The sequence below is a fragment of the Echiichthys vipera genome (assembly GCF_963691815.1).
Source record: "Echiichthys vipera genome assembly, chromosome: 4".
Lineage (NCBI taxonomy): Eukaryota > Metazoa > Chordata > Actinopteri > Perciformes > Trachinidae > Echiichthys > Echiichthys vipera.
Window position 1 is genome coordinate 11,426,912 of NC_139829.1, and position 20,530 is coordinate 11,447,441.

At 40.2% G+C, this 20,530-nt stretch overlaps 1 protein-coding gene across 1 annotated transcript; it reads right to left on the reverse strand.

The window, feature by feature from the left end:
- Nucleotides 1-15,041: 15,041 nt before the first annotated feature.
- Nucleotides 15,042-19,130, reverse strand: LOC310946632 (prostaglandin G/H synthase 1-like; the record flags this gene model as incomplete). Its single annotated transcript, XM_083913145.1, has 8 exons — nucleotides 19,001-19,130; nucleotides 18,628-18,771; nucleotides 17,864-18,045; nucleotides 17,444-17,527; nucleotides 16,591-16,837; nucleotides 16,234-16,520; nucleotides 15,537-15,684; nucleotides 15,042-15,391 (listed from the first exon to the last, which is right to left on the reverse strand). Exons 1-8 carry the CDS (start codon nucleotides 19,113-19,115, stop codon nucleotides 15,042-15,044), a joined length of 1,557 nt encoding a protein of 518 aa, XP_083769271.1. The 5' UTR covers nucleotides 19,116-19,130.
- Between the last annotated feature and the right edge of the window lie 1,400 nt (nucleotides 19,131-20,530).

Sequence of the window (20,530 nt, forward strand, 5' to 3'; positions counted from 1 at the left end):
TTTTGAAAATAGCATCCAATGTTTTGGTTTTACAATTCTGAGGTACATTGTACCTTTGCAAGTGCAAGTCCACAGACCATTCAGTGTAGTGTGCTGGGGTTAGTCAGCTGTTCATTTTTTTCTTTTTCAATCATGTGCAAATGCAGCCCTTATCTAGTTGCATGGCACACACTTAATGGAAACCAGCACTCAATTTGTATTTCTCTTGTTTGTTTGTTGAATGCATGCGGGCAGTTTACAGAGCTTGATTCATTTTTGGTGTTGTGTTAGTAGCAGTACTAATGTGGCTAGACTAAAGAGACTGCAGCAGCTGTTTCCAAATGTTCTCCCAGAGTTGTACACTTAAGCAATAAAACTAAGCATATGGAAATAATTACCATACTAGGCGTACAGGTAACAAAAGACAGAGCAATTAAAATCTAGCTTAAAATATGAACAAATAACCCCAACCTGCCTCCTTAAGCGGAGATTCGTCGTCTTGCACTACGTCGCCTGCTTTTAATATGTGGAACACACACAAAATAAATATACGAAAAAAATAAACAAATTACTGCACATTGCCTTTCGTTATTATATGTACAAAAATGCATGAGAACAGCCTGCACTATAACAATGAACTTTACATTTGGCATGTAACTTTTGAACGCTAGTCACAGAAACATTATTTCTTTTCTCTGGATTCTGAGGTACCAGACAAATCTATTCATATAAGTCACGCCCGTTTGCATCTAGACAGATCTTTTGCCATTTGAATTGTGTCTAAATAATTTTAGATTTTAGATCATTTTCTTTTTTTTTCTGTACAGAACATCCCTGGACCAACCAGATTTTTGATATTCCAAACAGTTTTGCTATAGCTGGCCTTCAAAGTTTCTTAAATGCTGTGGGCAGGGCTGATATTACAATACATTTCATATCTCATGAAGACTTTGTGCTATTGCAACCACATTTGGTGGACCACTTGTGACACATTCCCCGGAGCTGGAGGAGCCCACCTGAGTCCCATTTACTCTTCCTTATAAGTACCTGCCAGAGACTGTGACTGACCGAACAGTGACATTTCATCTTATTTAATTATTCCAGCATTATTTGGTTATAAGACGGCAATGGCATTCTGAGGAAACGTAACAGTGTGCTAAGCATTGTGTTTTGTCATATGTATACAGTATGATGCATATTATACCTTTCTCATCTGTATTAAACAAAGGGCATATGAGTCAGTGTGTGGGCTAAAACATCGTAATGACATGCTAAACAGTGTAAATGATGTGTTGTGAGTCAAACAAATACACACCCACAGGCTCTCAGCATTCGCTCTGCTAAACCAATCAAGCAATTCATTGATGCGTTTAGTTCAACAGTGATGACTAATGTACTAATGTCTGAAATCAAGAGGTTTTTTTTTTTGTTCATTGTGTCTTATTTTTTTCATTGATTCAAGCATGTCATCACTGGTGGGAGTTGGGTTTCACTATTTACACTATGCTATGTGAACCGATATGGAAACGTTCCTTAAATTATCATGTTTTCATTATTGTTTTTCACAGTTTGAGGTTTAGCTGACACCATTTTGTTGCACTATCTTCTCCTGCAACAATTTAGTGGCAAGAATAAGAATAAGAAGGATGACGTCTCACAATTTTAGAGCCTTTATTGTGACACTGATACGTTCAACGCTGTGGACCAATGAGACATTTTGATGTGAGACTGAAAACCTTTGCTACAGTTGTCTGAAAAGCCGCAGAAGTCTCCTTTTAATGATACCATATTTGCTGAACCTTCCCAACTGATACAAAACATCTCTTTATGTTTCTCTCTGTCATAATTACACATTCAGTTTTAACCCTTCAATCAAAAAGCCTCTTGAGATCAAAATATGTCTTAGGCATGTTTCAGTATGCTGTTAAATTTACTTGTGCAAATTCAGCATTACATAAGCAAAATTTGTGGCACATTGAAACAATAATGGATCAGCCCTTACATGGCCATATTGAGGATCATGAAAGCCTATGTGATCAGACAGTCAGCGTCCCTTACAGAGGACCAATAACTGATCTTCATAGTACAAAGCTCCGCAGCCTCTTTTCATGTCACTTTCATTGAGTGGAGGGCCACAGTGCGTGCTTTATAAAGTGGTTGGGCCCATTCAAGAGACTGAAGAGGACAAAGCTGAGCTTGCTGCTGCTGCTGTGCCACAGGCTCACAACCAAAATAGGAATGAAGCAAAGGGGAAAGGGAAGGGGAGGCATTAAGAGCAAGAGAGAGGGAGAGTAATGTTAAATTCATCTGAATACATTTGCGAAAAACTGATCAAAAGTGATCTATGCGCACGGCAGCTTCGGTGGTGTTGAAATGGCTGCTGTTGTAAAGGATGTGGTAATGGTAGAGAGGAATATCTGCAGTTTATTTGAAACGGGACAGTGCATTTAATACATACACATGGTATAAAAAAGGTTGTTCTTCATCTGGAGTCCCTGGCCAAGGTGTTACAAAAAGCTTCCAAAAATACACCAAAGCAAGAACGACATAACATGGCAAACAGTTTAAAGATCTGTGAGGCTTTTTCACATCTTTTTCCATCATTCTGCACACATTCAAAATTAGAGTAAATATATAAAGCATGGGGCGGCTGGTGGCTGAATGGTTAGAACAGTCACCCCATGTAAAGAGAAGGAATGTCCTCGAGGCAGAGGCTGCGGGTTTGACTCCAACCTGTGGCCCTTTGCTGCATGCCTCCCCCTCTCTCTCTCACCCCATTTCCTGTCCGTCCTATATAATTAGGGGTTTGAAAAATATACAAAGCATACTGTTGGGTTACTTTATACAACTGTTACAATCTACTGATCTGTTTAAATTGACATGCCACTTTTTTCCCTCATTGTAAAAATATGGATACATATTGCATATCAAATCAAATCAAATCAAATCAACCTTTATTTATATGGCGCTTTTCATACAGAAAAGTATCACAAAGTGCCTTACAGAGATGTGCATATAATATGCACATTATCTTTTACAGCTTACATAGCATTTGTGATTGCTTAAACGTAAAACTTGAGCTTGTGTAACAATAACCAAAATAAAACGACCCAAGTTAATCCAGTATGTATCGTTGCTGTCTTGACTCAGACGTTTAACCCAGTAAATGTGATAAATTCTCATTATTATCTTTTCTATGGAAGTATTTATGTTGAGCTCACCAGGGTGTGGGGGCTTTAAATACAGCGCTATGAAGCTAATGAACAAACTAAATCATCAAAACATCATAATATGTAATTTCCAACATGCTGCAAGAAAGTTAACCGTATGCAACATACAATTTATTATCTAGTATGTTTAACTGCATGTCAATTACCTGAACAAGGTTAAAATCGACCACATTTCCAATGTAACTCTTTCACATGTGCACATTTCCCAAGCTGACACCATGGATGAAGCTGTATGGTTTCCTCATGCGTCCAAGCGAGCTCTGCAGTAGGATGCATGTCTGTGTCTCCATCTGGAGTCTCCTAGAGATGACTTCCCACCTCGGCTTACTCTTCCTGTCCAGCCTGGCAGTCTCATCCCAACTGGGTGAGTCCAGACTAGATGTTTGCTGTCCTTGATTATCATGCACGGTGTCAACACAGTGATCATCTGATGTGTCTTTATCATCCATCTCCTGTTTATACTGTGTGTTCCAGGTTTGGAGGATGTTTTCTTCAGCCCCCAGGACCAGACAGTCAGGGAGGGAGAGGGGGTTTTCTTCCAGTGTGTGTCCGGGGAAAGTTCACCTCCTGCGAGCATCACCTGGCTCAGCGACGGGACATTGGTCACAAGTGGGCGACACATTCAGGTGAGCACTGATGCAGCTTTAGACTGATCTGTTAAGGCATCAAACAGCATTTTCCTTGGAGAAAAGACTTTGAGAGGGGGGAAAAAAGACTTCTTTCCAAACAGGCAAGACATAAGACGCTTAAAAGTGCTAAAATGCAGCAGGAGCCTCTCCACAACAGCTCAGTTGTCTTCACACCACTTCTGAAACATTGAGCCTTGTGGGAAGAAATTGTGATTTGAGTCATTTTCATGCTCTAGGTCAGGCTTGCACAAATGACATTTAAGAATTCAAGAGTTTCAAAGAGTCTCTGAAAAGCTTTATTAGAAGAAGTAGAGAACCACCACAGACCCATTTGTGTCTCTTTTTTTTTTAAAAAGGGGTGGGCGGGGGCTCTTTAGAAGGAGATAGCAGGTTAACAGTATCTGCCACATAGAAGTTGTATACATCATCTGAAAGCTGGGAAAATGAAGATAATTTTAGATGCATGAAAACATGCAAACATGGAGTGTCAAGTTTGTCTAGTCATGAATCTGTCATTTCAAATTTTGGATGTTTATAGTGTGTGTATAAAACCATATATATGGTGCATTATAATGGGAGTACATGCCATTCACACACTCACTTATGTCTCATAAGTTGTTTCAATGTTTTGGGTTGATACCATTTGTTATACAGACTTTTACCTTAAAAAATGGTCAAAAATACCTTCAAATTGGCTCAAGTTCTTACAATTTTTGACACAGCTGTATTATTACTTTTTCTTCAAACTGTGTTTTTATGTCCAGGGTGAGTATGGAGGTGGTAACCAGAAGAAGACCTCAGGCACTCTGCATCTTTTCAACGTAACATTAGAGGACGATGGGATTTACATTTGTGTCACACACAATCCTTTACTGAACATCAGTAAGAAGAGTAACCCGGCTAAACTTACTGTGCAGGGTGAGTTTGTTTTTTACCCTTGTCAGTTCATACCAGTAAATAATCACTTTATGTCTGATTCATGAAAAAATAACAGAATTGTCAACGTCAATGTGTTTAATGTGGCCTTTCAAATTCCTCTTTCTTCGATGCAGCTTTAGTATTTTTGTCAGAATTAAAACAATGCAGCATTCAGTAGTATTACAAAAAAATTGAATTTAATTGAAATTATCTACATGTTTCAAGATGTGCTACATTTCATGTCTTCTATATTTTCTGCAGTGGGGTTAATATCTCACAGTGTTGTTGTCACTCTACCTCGCAGGAGTCCCGAGAAGGTTGCAGATCACCCAGGGCCCTGACAACATCACTGTTGCTATGGGGACAGGGGTCTCCATGCACTGTGCTGTCAGCGGCTTCCCTGTTCCCATGGTGCACTGGTTCAAAGACGGCTGCCTCCTGTCGAACTGCTCGGCCTCGTTCAGTCTCCAGAACAATGGACAGCTGCTCACATTCAGGTCCAACACTGCATGGGACAAGAGGAACATTTATCCTGTATTGTCAAATTATAAATGATGAAACAAGAACTGTGCACCATAAACATGATGCTTCTTTTGCATTGAGTTGGTTCAGGAATATGTTTAATAGTTTGTAATAAGCTTTTATACTTGCACAAGACAAAATTTAAATTTCTGCCTGTGTTCTCCAGGAACGTGACCAGGGAGGATGAGGGCTTGTATCACTGTGAAGCATTCAACCAGAAAGAGTCAGTCAAGTCGCAGCCAGCCTTCCTGCTTTCAGCCGGTACTGTGCCAACGTCTGCAGCAGACTAAATTGTTTAATATACCTGTTTTTCTTAATTAGTGAAGTTATTAATTTTCACAGTGAGTGAAATTCCTTGTAAAAAAATAAACAAAGACCCATTAAATAAGATCACGTTTAACATACCTGCTCCACCTGTTATAAAAGATAAGATGGAGTTTACAGAGGAAGGAGCTATATTATCTCACTACAGGAAAAAAAATCTAGATTAAAAATTATTTCCCAGACATAGATTTCACTTGTAAAAGCCTTTATTTAACTTTTTATTGATTGCCTTAGCTTGTGAAGGGGAGCCACTAAATGGGTATAGGGACATGTTTTAACTTATCTGCATAAAACTTCCACAGTTGATTACTTACATTATGAAAATTGTTTTTTGTATTAGTAGTGTATTGTAGTTTTGTCAAATATTAAGTTTAAATATGCGAATGAGGCATTATCAAATGTCAAACTTTTGGCAATATAGTGAATAGACAACGGTGAGTAAAATAAACACCTAAATGTGTATTTTGGGTGTTTTCTTTTCACTTGTCTGAAAGAAAACATGTTATGGAGGCAAAATCTCAACCAGTGCATGTTTTGGCTTGTGTTGTCTCACCTTAATGTCAGGTGCACCGAAACACCGATACAGTAACAGACTGGCAATGGGGACCTAAAAAATAAACTGAGAAAAAACAGGCCGAACTCAAGGATCATGTAAAGCTTCAACGCCACAAAAAGTGATGAAACTACATGAAACAAAATGGGAAAAGGTGTTTATAAAGATATGACTAACAAAGATACAAAACAGGTGTACAAGGGAAGAACAGTAGGGCTACAGGAAACACAGACAGGAAGTAAAACAAGACACAGTACAAGGTTGGAACTTCAAAATAAAACAGGAAACAAACTAAGACCATGACACTGTATTTGGAACTCTTTAGTAAACATTATAATATGTGCAATGCAAGTTATAGTGCAATCGATGTTGTGTTCTCTAGAGATGGACTGGAGTTTCGTCCAGCAGCCCGTAAACCTGACGGTGAAGAAGGGAGAAAATGTCACAGTCACCTGCACGCCTCCGTACAGCAGACCAACAGCTCAGGTGTCCTGGTTCAAAAACAACCAGCTTCTCATTCCCACAGCTCATGAAACTGTGCTGCCCAGTGGAGACCTCTTCCTTTACAGGTGTGTGTGTCCAAATTCCTTTGAAAAAGTCTCCAAATTTCAGGCTTTCATGGTTTTCGTGTGTCTTGACTTTATTCTCTGCAGTGTCCAGGAGTACGACAGTGGGAGCTACTTCTGCAGGGCCTCCAACATCCACCTAGAAAGATTTCTTACCTCTAGAAGAGCAACCCTGACTGTGCTGGGTATGATATTACAATACACCCATCAAACTGTGCCGCTGAACACTCAAACCGTTGCTTCATCTACGTGTGCACTAACAGTCGTTCTTATCTCCTCCTGGCAGCCCCTCCATCAGTGAAACTGTGGCCCCAGGTGTTGACGGTGCCTGTAGGTGCTCGGGTGGTGCTGGAGTGTCAGGTGTCCGGTCACCCTCTGCCCTCCATCAGATGGTTGAAGAAAGGCAACTCCAAGCAGACTGGAGGCAAGATACTTACAGGGTATGTTTTGTGACTTTACTTTGCAAAGGAAAGATAGTTGGTCATATTTTCTGGTGGAAAATGTACTCAAATGTTTTACTCAAGTAAAAGTAACAACACCACAGTCAAAATACTCTTTTACAAGTTGTAAAAATGCTGCAAAAGTAAAAGTACAATATGTAAAATGGTCCCTTTAAGAGTGTTATATTATTGGGCTTTGAAAGATGATGTGTATATTTTTTTACATCATGCACACAAGATAATAATTTGTACACACAGTCGGTATTATTGTGCTACAATAATCTATACCCTGTGAGGATATGTGTAAATGTGTCACTACAGCTCTCAAATAAATGTAGCAACGTAAAAAGTACAATATTGTTGCTCTGAAACTCACAGGAGTTAAAGTAAAATTACTTACATTTTTTTTATAGTACTTGAGTAAATGTACTTGCTTACTTTCCACCTGCAAAATCGCATGAAGTACTTCGACAACTGTCTTGCAGAATGTGACCATTTACATCTTTCTCATACAGATTGAGAAATACTACTCTCTACATCCACTCAGCCCGGAGCTACGATGAGGGAGTGTACGTGTGTGAGGCCTCCAACACTCTTGGCCACAACCGCAACATAGCAATGCTGAGAGTCGCCGGTAATATTTACACAAACTTTACTGTATTGCAACGTGACAACTACTCGTCAAATTAATAGTTGGAGTCCAGGTAAAGTCAGGACCATGTGAAACTGAACATATGTTCTCTAGTCTTTGTGGGAGCAAAATAAAGCACATACATTGCTTTTATCCACATTATTCAACATTGGACCTCATAAACCTCTCAAAAAGACAATTTGACATTGTACTTAAGTGCATTTGTGCATAAAACAATGACCAATTGGCACAAAATCCTTGCCACAAATCATCAAAGTGTTCTATGCTGGGGTTTTTATAAGGATTTTGTATTTATGTTAAAATCATTTTCTTCATCGTATTGCACATAAAGTGAAGGTGCCTAAAATGCAGAATTTGACTACATTTTCCTCTTTCCCCATAAAAGTGAGTCCGATCATAGTGACCTTCGTAAGTCAGGTCAGCTGCAGGATCGGGGCTTCAGCAGTCCTGCCCTGCAGAGCTGTAGGGATTCTGCCCATCAAATATACCTGGACCAGGGGCCGAGCAGAGACACAGTCCCCCATCAGTCCCTCTAAAGGCAGACACATTGACGGTGAGTCCAAAGTGTGACTGGAGCTGTTTATTTTCATCATGTTCTCTTTGGAAGTTGTTATCAGCAGCAAACACCTGAACTGCTGGGGACTTGTTATCTTATGGTCCGTGCAGAAGATGGAGCTCTGCACATTTCCAGTGTCCAGTATTCTGATGTAGGGGAATATTACTGTACTGCTGAGAACCGAGCAGGACGACACCAGAGGCAGAGCATCCTCACTGTCCCAAGTATGTCAACATCTACTCATCATTTCACTCTTATTTTGTCTTCAAAATACATCATATTACTAAAAGCGTACATGCACTATATTGTCTTATTATACAGTACATTCAGAGTGGGTGTGTTTGTGTGTTCTGTCATTACATGAGGTATTTTTACGTGTACTTTGAGATGTACACTTACAGCACATAGTTATACAATGAGGATTTTTTTCTTGCTGATTGTCTTTCATGCTGTCCTCTGTCCTAAGCTGAACATCATCCAGCTGATAGAGGCATGCAGACAAGACTGATTTTGTCTGCTGTGAGTAATGAAGTTGTGGAAATCTCTGCTGTGGCTTATGTGGTGAAACTATTTGACCCCCAAGTCAGTGTGCGAACTCTGTCCGGAAGCTGTGAATTATTCTTGATTGTGTGTGACCTTTGCAACTTTACATGTGGTGACTTGGCTTATTACTTGTTTTGTGGCTTGGCTAATTTAAGTTTGTGTCAAACGTTACGTCTGTCTGGAAAACTAAGTCTGAGTCTTTCATATTTTCTAGAGCACGAACACTAGCGAAGGACTGCCAGTGTCCCAATCCAGTGACTCTACGGCTAAGCAACACCTTGAGACAACACTTCATCCACATGTGCAGGCACAGCACAAGGAGTCCACATGTATGTACTTTAAGGAACACTTGTACATACAAAGTATTTGCTGAGATCTTTTAACAACATCACTAAAAATAGGTACAAACTTGGCAACAACAGGGAAAAGTGAGAGAATCACACAGGCTGAAAAAAAAACCTTGGGGTTATTAAACTTTAGCCTCCCTGCAAAGGGAGGCTGGACAGCTAAAGTCTTCTGTGAGGTAGCCAAGCAAGGTAATGAGCAAACACAGCTATTGTCTGTGTGAGCTAATGAGGGTTCATAAGTGCACTTACTTGAAAGCTAATCTGGCAACACAGTCGGCCTGTTTACAACCTGATTAATAACTACAAACTGCTTATTGGACCTATTTTAGTGCTGTGCTCCAAGATTGACCCACTACTTTGGTGAGTACTAATAGAACTAGAGCAACAGAAGAAAAACGTATTTTTCCTGTAAATAACACAGTTTTTCTACTATTTCCAGGCTCCTCAACACGCTGTGATGCAACAACAATTAGTGCTAGCACATTTTCTACTTTTACAAAGACAGTCATGGCTGAGCTAAAGATGCCAGCGGGGTCACTTGCCCGTCTCCTCGAGCATCGCCTGAATCAGCCAACAACCAATCCAACCCAGCATTTAGTCACACAGATGCAGCCTCCAATGTTACCACCTCCTCCACATCCGAACTTCCAGTCAGTAAATAGCCACACCCAACCGCCACTGATTAGGGATCCCCTTTGGATTTCAGATAGTGAACCACCAAAAACACAAGTTTTGGGTACAACCCTTCAGTCTCTATTCACTGAAAGTCAATCGCGTTTGACATTACCATCATCACAAACACAATTTCAGCATCAAGTCAGTCACAAATTGTTGATAGAGCCTGATTTGCAGGACTCTGACATCCACACTGTGTCTCTAGCCAGACAAATCAAAGAGCCCTTCACTGAGACGTCTAACCATCCAGTTCTGAAGTTGGATTCATATTTGCAGACTCCAACACAGAGTCCTGTAATGAGCCACTCTGGTTCAGTCATCCAGTCTTCTGCTTCACAAACTGAACTGCACCAGTCTAACGAGCTGGTTACAAAAAGCCAATTTTACCAATCGTTCTATGAGCCAATCTCAACGCAGATTTCTCAAACCAAACTTGAGCGGCAAAATCTACATCTGAAGACAGATCAGCAGCCTTCTCCAACTGTCTTGCGGATATCTCAATCTGATCCTCAACAATCATTTAGTCCTTTTCCGAACTTCCATCTTGAGCTATCGACAATGTCGTATAATCTGCCTTTTACACAACCTCCACCTTCTCCAGCCACAAAACCTCAACTACCCCTCACTCACGGTCAACCATCGCCTGCAAAACCAACTTCAACCATACCAACATTTCGCCAATCATCTCTAACACAACATCCACTGCTCCACTCACAAGCTCCTCCATCACAAACAGAAGAGTTTCCTTACCAACACGGTAACCCCCTTAAAGTGCAGCCTTCGATCTCAACGCTGGACCCCGAGACCCCTGTTGTTCATCAGGTCAACATGTCTGATCAGGTACAGCTAAACACTAGCCATCAAGGTGACCTGTTTCAGTTATCCAAATCGGCCAATAACACAGATCTTACAGAGTGGCTGAAGAGGAACACCTCCCAATCACCCATGACCAGCAATGATCCCAGGTAGGTCAAAACAAAATATGGTAGAGTGATGGATGTTGTGATGAGTGTTGATTTTAAAAAAGCAACAAGATTTCACTTTTGTGCTCTACACTCCAGAGTAACGCAGCCGTCTCCATTGTGGTTGCCCGTACTGGAGAAACATGACATTCCCATTGTGGTGGGAGTGGGTGTGTCTTTGGCTTTCATCTTCATCACTGTTACCTTTTATTCAGTGGTCCAGAAGAACGACGCTGCACCAACATGCCGAGCAGGTCAGGGATCTTCAGCTGCATCAAATGTCTGCACACCTATTTTAAATTCTGAGCATGGTAAACTTCGGAAAATCTTTATTCTTCAAGAAATAGTTTGACATTTTGGGTAATATGCTTATACGCTTTAGGGCAGAGAGTTAGATAAGAAAATACCACCCTCATGTTTGTTTGTTAAAGGGGAACCTCCCTGGTTTTAGACATCAAAGTCTGTTTACAGCTTTTATGAGCTACTACTGCATTTGTTGCATACATTTTATAAATGTTTAACTGCCCATAGTGAGTCCAACAGTGTGCTGCTCAGTGGCACAGGAATCCAAAAGTGTTCAACTTACAGTTTAGTGCTCCGGCTAACTTGACTAGTGATTCAATTATTTAATCGTACGGCTCTTCTAGACTTTCATAATGTTATCCGACGAAATGTATGGAATTCTGATATTATCACGAATCCTTTCACGGGTGTTGTGATACTTCAAAAAATGAGCCACAGATTTACAGACATTAGTCTTTTTGGGCCGAATGGCATCATATGACCGACACAAAATTTGTAATTCCACTGTTTGGCCACTGTATCAAATTGGCTTCAAAGTCCAGTGCACTTCCTGGGTTCATGGTTAAATTAAAATTTAAAAAATTGGTGGAGTGGTAGCTTCATATTTTATAGACATAACAGCAGTGTCAATCTTCTCTGCACCAGAAAGCGAATAAAGCATATTTACCAAAATGCCAAACTACGCCTTTAAAATGTAAATGTTCTTGACAGCTCAGAGGAATCTGGGTGTCCCGATACGACACACTGAACGTCGCGCTGCAGGACGTACGTATGAAAACAGGTAAATACACTATTATACAGGACAGAGAAATGCATGAGAGGTGACCTTGCATGTGATCTTTTTGCCTTATTGTAAAAGATGCAGGAAACCACAGTCCTGTGTTTCTTGCACAGAGCTTTTGAAGATGATGACTGTGTGGCAGTGATTGAGCAGAGCCCCAACACATCAGACACCCGAGCCCGACCTCCAGTACCCTGCCTGGTCACAGTGCAGATGGAGCCCACGTTCGAGGTTCTTCAGGAGGACACACAACCAGCTCTGGACAATCACTCAGTCAGTGTAGAGACTTATCCTGAGTCCATTCTTGACACAGAGGTTTGATAACACATAAAATCAGCCTTGTTACCCTTTATTTAATCAAATCAGTTAAATGAGAATTATTATCATCAATATTTCAGATTGATCCCCCACTGGAGGAAGAGAAGGGCTGTAGTTTGTCCCAGCCCAGCATTCAGCTACAGTGTGCTGAGGACTGGACCAGCAACAGAGGAGACAATCGCTGCAGCCCCTGCCAGGATGCCCTGCCTCCCCCATCATCCTTACCCTCCCGTTCTCCTTCCCCCTCTCCACCATCCAGACGTGAGGAGGGCCTGCGCTCCTCATTAACCCTGCAAAGTGCCGAGGCATGTGTAGCACCCATCCACCACAGCCTCAGCATCTCGCGTGGCAACCCTCCCCTGCTCCTTTCTCACCACGTCTCCTTGGGCCTCACGACAGTTGCAGTGGATGTCCATTTTTATCCAGAAGCCACTTCTTCCATGGCAGTGGCCACTAGCACACATATCAATTCTGTTTCAAATTCCACTTCAATGGCTGCACCTCTGTTCAGTCCTCCGTTAGTTAACAGTCAGGAGAATGACCAAACAGCTGCCAAATTTCATCAGTGCAAATAGATCCAGACTGAGGCATCCAATCAATTATATCCTCATAATACAGTTAAAGATGTCATGTTACAGGATGGAGAACAGAGGGATTTTAATATGGAAAGAGCTTTATAATTTTTTTTTTGTATAACTGAACAATTACCACAGGTTTCAACTAGAACTTGGCAAATGTACAGCTTAAGAAGACTGGAGACGGGAAAACAGTTGTCAGTTGCCTTGTGGTGTATTGTCTTTGTTGATAGTTTCAGAGAACAACGTTTTTAGCGAAAAGTCTCATTCACCAAGCACAAGTGATTTGATTGAATTGCAACTCCCCCATCAAATAACAACTTGTAGTTTTCTGTTTGTAAACAAACAAGATTCAATGTGGTACTTACCGAGCTTCAGTTATGCTGTTTAGTTGTGTACTCTGAACACAGGCTAGCTGTTTCTGCCTTCGGTCGTGATGCTAAGCTAGGCTAACTGCCATCAAGTTTCGAGAACAGGTTTGATTGTCTGTGTTTTTTGGATCCGTCAAAAGCCAAAAGTCAGAACCTCCGCAATCAGTCTGTATCTCACAGATTCAGTGTTGTTTTTTTTTCGGTTCAGGCACAAGTTTTTGTAAATCAATGACGGTGTGATAGTGTGATGGTGTGATGGTGCATTGGTGTGACGGTGCAAGGTCCTTTTCAGTGGAAGTCACAGAACGTGAATATTCGTTGTTGGCCTTGGTGGGAGAGGTTTGAATGCGAAAAACCATCAAAGAATATTTCTGTTTTTGTTACATATTTCGTTTCGTTCACTGTGTGAAAAGACCTTAACTCGAATGTACATGTTTATCATCATAATGTTGAGGTACTACTATGGGGCTAACATATTCTGTATTAACATCCACATCTTTCTGTGTGTGTATTTCAGCTTTCGCGCAGCAGTTTCTGTATTACTCCCTGTGGTTACATTTATAACTGTCATGTTATGGCTTGAATGTAGAGGCTACTTCTGAATACAACTAATCTTGCTTTATTATATTTCTTTATTTTACTACTGAAACATGAAAGAGAAAATGAAACATTATTTTTATTATTAGAATATAGGAATCACATGTTTCACTCTGATTCATATTGTGCTATATGTAATGAGTTAGTTCAAGTACAGTGAGACTTAAATGTTTTGTACATTTTTGACTTCTTTAGTGAAACAGCCAAGGATACTTTACTTTGTTACAAAACACAGATTTTTTTGTATTAGTGACGTGCTCATTCTCTTATATGAAGATACTTGACTGTTAATCCCTTTTTTTCTTAAAACCAAAGGAGGATAAGAGGAGTTGTATCAATAAACATTTGGTCAATACAACCAAAGTCTTTAGTGATATTTTTGCATATAACCATAAACCTTGTTTTCAACATAAAGTATGTCTTCATGTCAAAAAATGTAAGTTGCTGCACCTTTTCTTTTAAATTAAAAAAGTCAAACTTGACTCCAAACCTCATTACTCCATATCCTGTATCAGGATGTAGTGTAGTAATCAGTTCACATGGTAGACAAATAGGCTGTTTGTGCTTCACAGGGATGGGTATATCTTGATTTTTTATTCGCAACATTTTGTTTAAGGGGCTTCATGCCTACCAAATGAGAAATGTCTGAAAGTTGAGACACAACAGTTGCACCAAAAAATAGTTGGACAATTTTTATACACCTTTTGGCAGTTGAAAGTACTTTTAATTATTGTTTAATTTAATATGTGTATCTGCGCGGAGCAACGAGGCAAAATCATTACCGACAGTAAGCGCCATGAGTGGTTGTCCATAACATCCAAAACACGCATAATTCAATCTCAGTGAAATGAGAAATAATTTTGCAAATACTGATGTTTGAAAATACAAAAACAGCCAAAATACACAGAGCTACCTGGTGGAAAAGTCATGCCAGCGGTGTTTGGATCAAACGAGTCGGAAACAATTCTACACAGACATCGTGGCATCTAGTTCTACAAATAACATATACTAATAGTATTAATGTAGCTCACATTTATCTGCAACTGTGCAGAAATATCAAGTTTATAGAATGGACATGCGAAATAAAACGTGAACGTTATGAATAAAGTTTCTATTCTATTATGAGTATAGTTTCAAAGCTTTAAACTATTCGGTACTTGGAAAACACTAAAATTAGAGCTCATTGGGCCAACTAGTAATTTAAAGTTCAATGGACGGTTTCCTTTGTTTTGCCTCCTCCCCATCTCGTGGAACATGGAAGGCCACATATGGACACCACTTGGTGTTGAGGCACACCAGTTTCTTCAAAGTGGAAGTTTGGACAATATTGAAGCCCGTCTCTCCCCCAAAGGTGCTGGGCTTCCAGTACTCAGGGGAGCAGATGGGGTTTGCCAAAAGGCCTTTCAGGGAGAAAGGAGCACCCATCTCCACAATACTTTCACCAAAGATGCTGTTGGGGCGAGCCTTTTCAAGTAAAAGGCCAGGGTAAAACTCCAAAGCATCTATGTCACCATAGAGTTCCTCTAAACCTCTGGCCATTTCCTTGTCATCTATTTTGGAAAAGAGAAATTACACTTTGTTAGTTTTCTATCTAATTAAACTGTAAGTGAACTGAAAGAAAGTATTTGTAGAATGCTACCTTAACAAAAGGCAGCCAAAACATAACTTGTAACATATAATATCACTCTATCTTACCAGTGAATTCATTAAAAGCGTTGTATGGCTTCAGGTTAAACTTCTTCCTGTATTCATTGAAGGGCTGCACACGTGCTGCACGAGACTCTTTGATGACCATTTCTGAGACTTTGAGGAGGCTTTCATGAGAATTGCGACCACCACCAATCTGAAAGGCAGAAAAACATTACACTAATGCCCGAGTGATGAACTTTAAACTATCTATGTGCAACACTTTGTCGATGACACTCTGATTATCAGAGCAAAAATGTTGCCCCTTGACTTTGAGTCTAAATTCCTATTGGTTAAAAAATGTACTATTTCTTTTTCAGGTCATTTTTAAAAACATCTTTATGCAGATGATACTGTTTACTGCTGATTTTTGTCAATTAACCATTGAAAAATCGAAACCCTCTTTTCATGCACGGCAATATTCTCTTATTGCTCTTGTGCTTAATGGAAATTGGACCTCAATCAATTAAGTTGATTAACTATTTCTCACATGAAATCATATAAGGTTTAATTCCAGTGAAATGTAATCCCGACACTTACGTCAATTTGTGTATCCGGCACATTCTTCCCCACCTTATTTTATTAATTTTATGGGCTTGGATGACTTGTTTTTTAGTAGAACAAGCAGGATATTTGTATCAGGTAAGACTGTAGCTGCGTTTGTAGCCCTAGTTCCAGATTAATGTATATCAGTGGATGAATCTACCTGTCCTGCAGGCTGCTGAGAGAAGGCTTCCACCAGTTTCTCCACCCCATAATGCATGACGAGGGAGGTGTTGAACATAAACTGGGAGTAGGGGATTTCATCTTCCTCAATGAGGAAGCTGTCAGGCATCAGCGGGTGCCAGTGGTAGAGGTGGTTGAACTCCAGGGCGATGCGGTTGCTGTACTGGAAACGTGCATTGAAGAGCAGGGTGGGATCAAACTTAAGGCGTAGCAGGTAACCACTCAGCTGCTGCACATACTCCTCAATTATAATGCGGATTATCTGCCCTGTAGGATAGAAATAACTTGTTTTGGCTATAGTCATCAATCTTGTAAGTTGATGCCAAACTAAACTTACCAATGATGATGAGTCTGGAAGTCTGGAAAAGCTGCTCATCATCCCAGGTGGGATGTTCTACCTTGAGGACGTCACAGACCCTGTTGTGTTCCCTCAGCCATATGGTAGCGTACATGGTGAGGCCAGGCAGGGTGCCATATAACTCCTGACCAATGACCAGACGTTTCTCTGGAGGGAAGTCTTCAGGATACACCATGTGCACAGGGACTTCAGATACAGTTGGAGGATACATCTCACCATTTATCAGCTGTGAACAATCAAAAAAATGTGTACATTTTTTTATTATTATAGAAAGCACATTTTTGATTTTCTTAACCCTTTTTTTCTCTCATGAGTGTTAACAAACTCAAGTTTTCTCTGAGTCTGCTTTGTTGTGAGTCATGGCTGATTCATTTCATAGTACCATACTTATGCATACAAATTAAAACATACTCCTTGTAAAAACATAGTTCCATAGCACTAGTTGTCAAAAACTCCACAGGATCCCTAAACATAGAGAGCAGGATACATGTGCATCACATCTGATTATCTGAAATATTATTCAGTTAGCAAGAGAATGTGCATACTGTATAATCTGAATCACCCTTCAACCTCTGATACACTGCTCTTCTCATGGATGCCCATGTCATCTGAACAAGGTGCAAAGCAAATTTGTCTTGTCATTGCTAGTGAATGTAGTGATTTTTACCAGCCACTCACAAAATACATTTAATTATTTCTTTTGGGCTGGTGAGTAAATCAAATCTAATAGCCACTTGCATATTTTACCAGGAACTGGCCGGTAAATGGTGCTAATTCTGTGCCCTATCTGAATGCTAAAAATGTAAAGAAAATGTAAGTGCTCATTCAACACCTGATATTTCAGCTTTCCATCTTTGTGAAGTCGAAGATGAAGCTGTCGCTTTAGGTTGTCTCCATAAATATTTCCTGCATCGACCTGAAAGTAGAAAGGAGGGAAAATGTATTAATTGTCTCTAGAAGGAAAGCATTTGTTCTGCAGATGGTCCTGAAGAAGTATAACTTGCATAACAATTAAAAAATAATGTCTTTTTAAGAGCTCAGAGCTCTACTTTAGCTACATGCCTATCATCTGCAGCCAACACAAACACTGGTGTCCACAGCATTGATAACAGTTATTAATGCATAACTGTTATCTTCTTGTCTAGTGATTAAAGTTGGGTTTAATTTCCATGCGTAGTTTTGGTAGTTTAGCTTGTCCTAAATCACTATTTTTAGCGTGAGGACTTGAACAAACATTGTCAGTGTGTCTCACCCCATGTCCTAAAGCCTTGGTGAAGCCCCCTTTAACTTCATGGTTTGTCTTGAAAAACTGGTGAGTGAAGTGTTGCGCCATGAAGGCAAACATCAGATTGGTTCCCTGCGGGTCTGGACGGAATCTGGTTCTCTTAAAGAAACGCTCAGCTAACACTTTAGGGTCAGGCAGAACAGGTTTTCCTGTTGACAGAAAATGTACTTCATAATTACTTGCAGCAGTTAAACCTGTCTTCTGTCTGATGAACTCAGGTCCATGAACTGTCAACACTTAGGCTGGTTTTATGAAGTTTATATTCATACTTTTTAACCATTTATAGATTACTTTTAGCTGTTTTCCCACCACTTTTATCAAACACTTCGATTTCATTACCTGTCTATTTATACCAGCCATATATCAATTACCTGTAGCCAGTGTTGCATAAAGTTGCTTTTAATAGTAACTTTTTACATTACAATATTACTGACATTAACAGTGTTACCTACTGAGAAAAGTAATTTGTTAGGAAACGTTACGAAAATTAGGTTACAGCAAAAAGTTATCTGAGTACTTTGTTATTAGCTTTTCATTCATTCAATTGCAACATGTAGTGTGGCTTTGAAGCTCAAATATATTTTTAAATCATACTGTAACTTCTAAGATTTCAAATAAGTTGAGTCACTCCAAAATGTCTCCACGTTCCCCCTGGCAACTGCAGAAGTGGGAACCTCTTACAGTATCAAGGGTGGTCTATGATGTATGTTGTTTATAGGTCAATGATCTACCTTTAGTTCCCATTGGCAAAGGACAGTCTTCAGGTACAGGAGGCAGGATCCTGGTGTAATAAGTGAGGTTGTAGTAGGACTCCCAGCTCAAATATCCATACTTAAGGTTGTAAGTCGGAGGGCTTGGAATAAGGCTGGCTCTGACTTTTGAAGGATTAAAACACAATACAGTAATGCATTAATGACTTCTGATAATGTTAAATTAATATACTGTATGTATGTAATATGTTGATTTTCCAAAAGAGTGGAACAAATATTATCTATCTACAGTATTCCTCTCACGAGAGTAACGTGCTTTTTGTACAAAGAAATACACGTCATTTGGAGTAATTATATATGTTGTATTATAGTGGTAAAGAAGAAGACTGCCTACCTGTAAGCACCAATTTCATTAAAGTGCTTCGCAGGAAAGAGTTGTTGACAAGGTCCCAGAACCACTGGAAGTGGGTGAGGAAATAGTGAAGGACGTTGGGGTTGGGTTTCAGCATGAGGCCAACTCTGGACCAGAACTCCGCTATGGAAAAAGATTCAAGGAAAGGAAATTCAGATAAGTGAGATTTAAGGACAGTTTTGATATAAGGCAAGACCTTAACTTTTCACACAGCTTTGGTTCTCTATTTACAGATATTGACTAGGATCTGGACCATCTAAGAACTGCTGCTGAACTTACCTGACACGTTTTTTAACAGTGAACATGCAATTAGTTACTGCTTTAAAGATAAGGTGATTGGCTTGGATATCTGGGAGAATTTGAACTGCTGCTCCTTCTTAGAAAACTCATTAACATAGGACCAATTCAGAGTCAAAATCAATTTATAATAGAAGAAGAAAGAAGAAGAGAACAGACAGTACACTTCAAATAAGTGTCTCCCAGCATGTTCTGAAGTCAGTTGTCATGATCCAAGTTTAAGAGAAACAGTTGTCATGGTAACATATTAAGAAAACACAAGTAGTTATCTGAGAGTTTCCAAAACAATTCCTCCTCAGCTCAGCTAAAGGTTCCTTTCCCACCACTGATGACAAAACAATTTACACACACATTTTAGTATTATAGTGTTCTGAATTTTTCCATCACTCCTTCACTTAAAAAAGCCACCTGAGCAGGTTCTGAGCACTATTCAATTCAATTCAATTCAATTCAAAAAACTTTATTTGTCCCCGGGGGGCAATTCAGGGCACACAGAGCAGCAAATAACGACAGTGCAATTATACAGAACATTTTAACCTAACACAAGAATAAAGTGTAAGAGAAGAATAAGTGTCAGGATGTTAGTGTGTTAGTACAGGTAGAACAAGTGTCAGGATGTTAGTGTGTTAGTACAGGTAGAACAAGTGTCAGGATGTTAGTGTGTTAGTACAGGTTAGATACAGAGAACATGAAAGAATAAATTAACTCACGAACAGTGCAGTTTTCCCCATAGAAGCCAGTGCGAGTGCAGTCACATTCATAGCGATCTGCACCAAATCTCACGCAGACTCCTGAGTTCTGACAAGGGTAGTAGCAGCAGGGATTCACTGCAAACAAAGAAAAAATCTTATCATTGTGTGCACTATAGACTTAAGTTTCTACAGCACCATCAGTGTGTAGCTGGTATCTTTGATACTCATCTCATCTCATCTTCAGCCGCTTATCTGGGGTCGGGTCGCGGGGGCAGCAGCTTTAGCAGGGGACCCCAAACTTCCCTTTCCCGGGCCACATTAACCAGCTCTAACTGGGGGATCCCGAGGCATTCCCAGGCCAGTGTGGAGATATATTCTCTCCACCTAGTCCTGGGTCTTCCCCGAGGCCTCCTCCCAGCTGGACGTGCCTGGAACACCTCTCTAGGGAGGCGCCCAGGGGGCATCTTTACTAGTTGCCCGAACCACCTCAACTGGCTCCTTTCAACGCTAAGGAGCAGCGGCT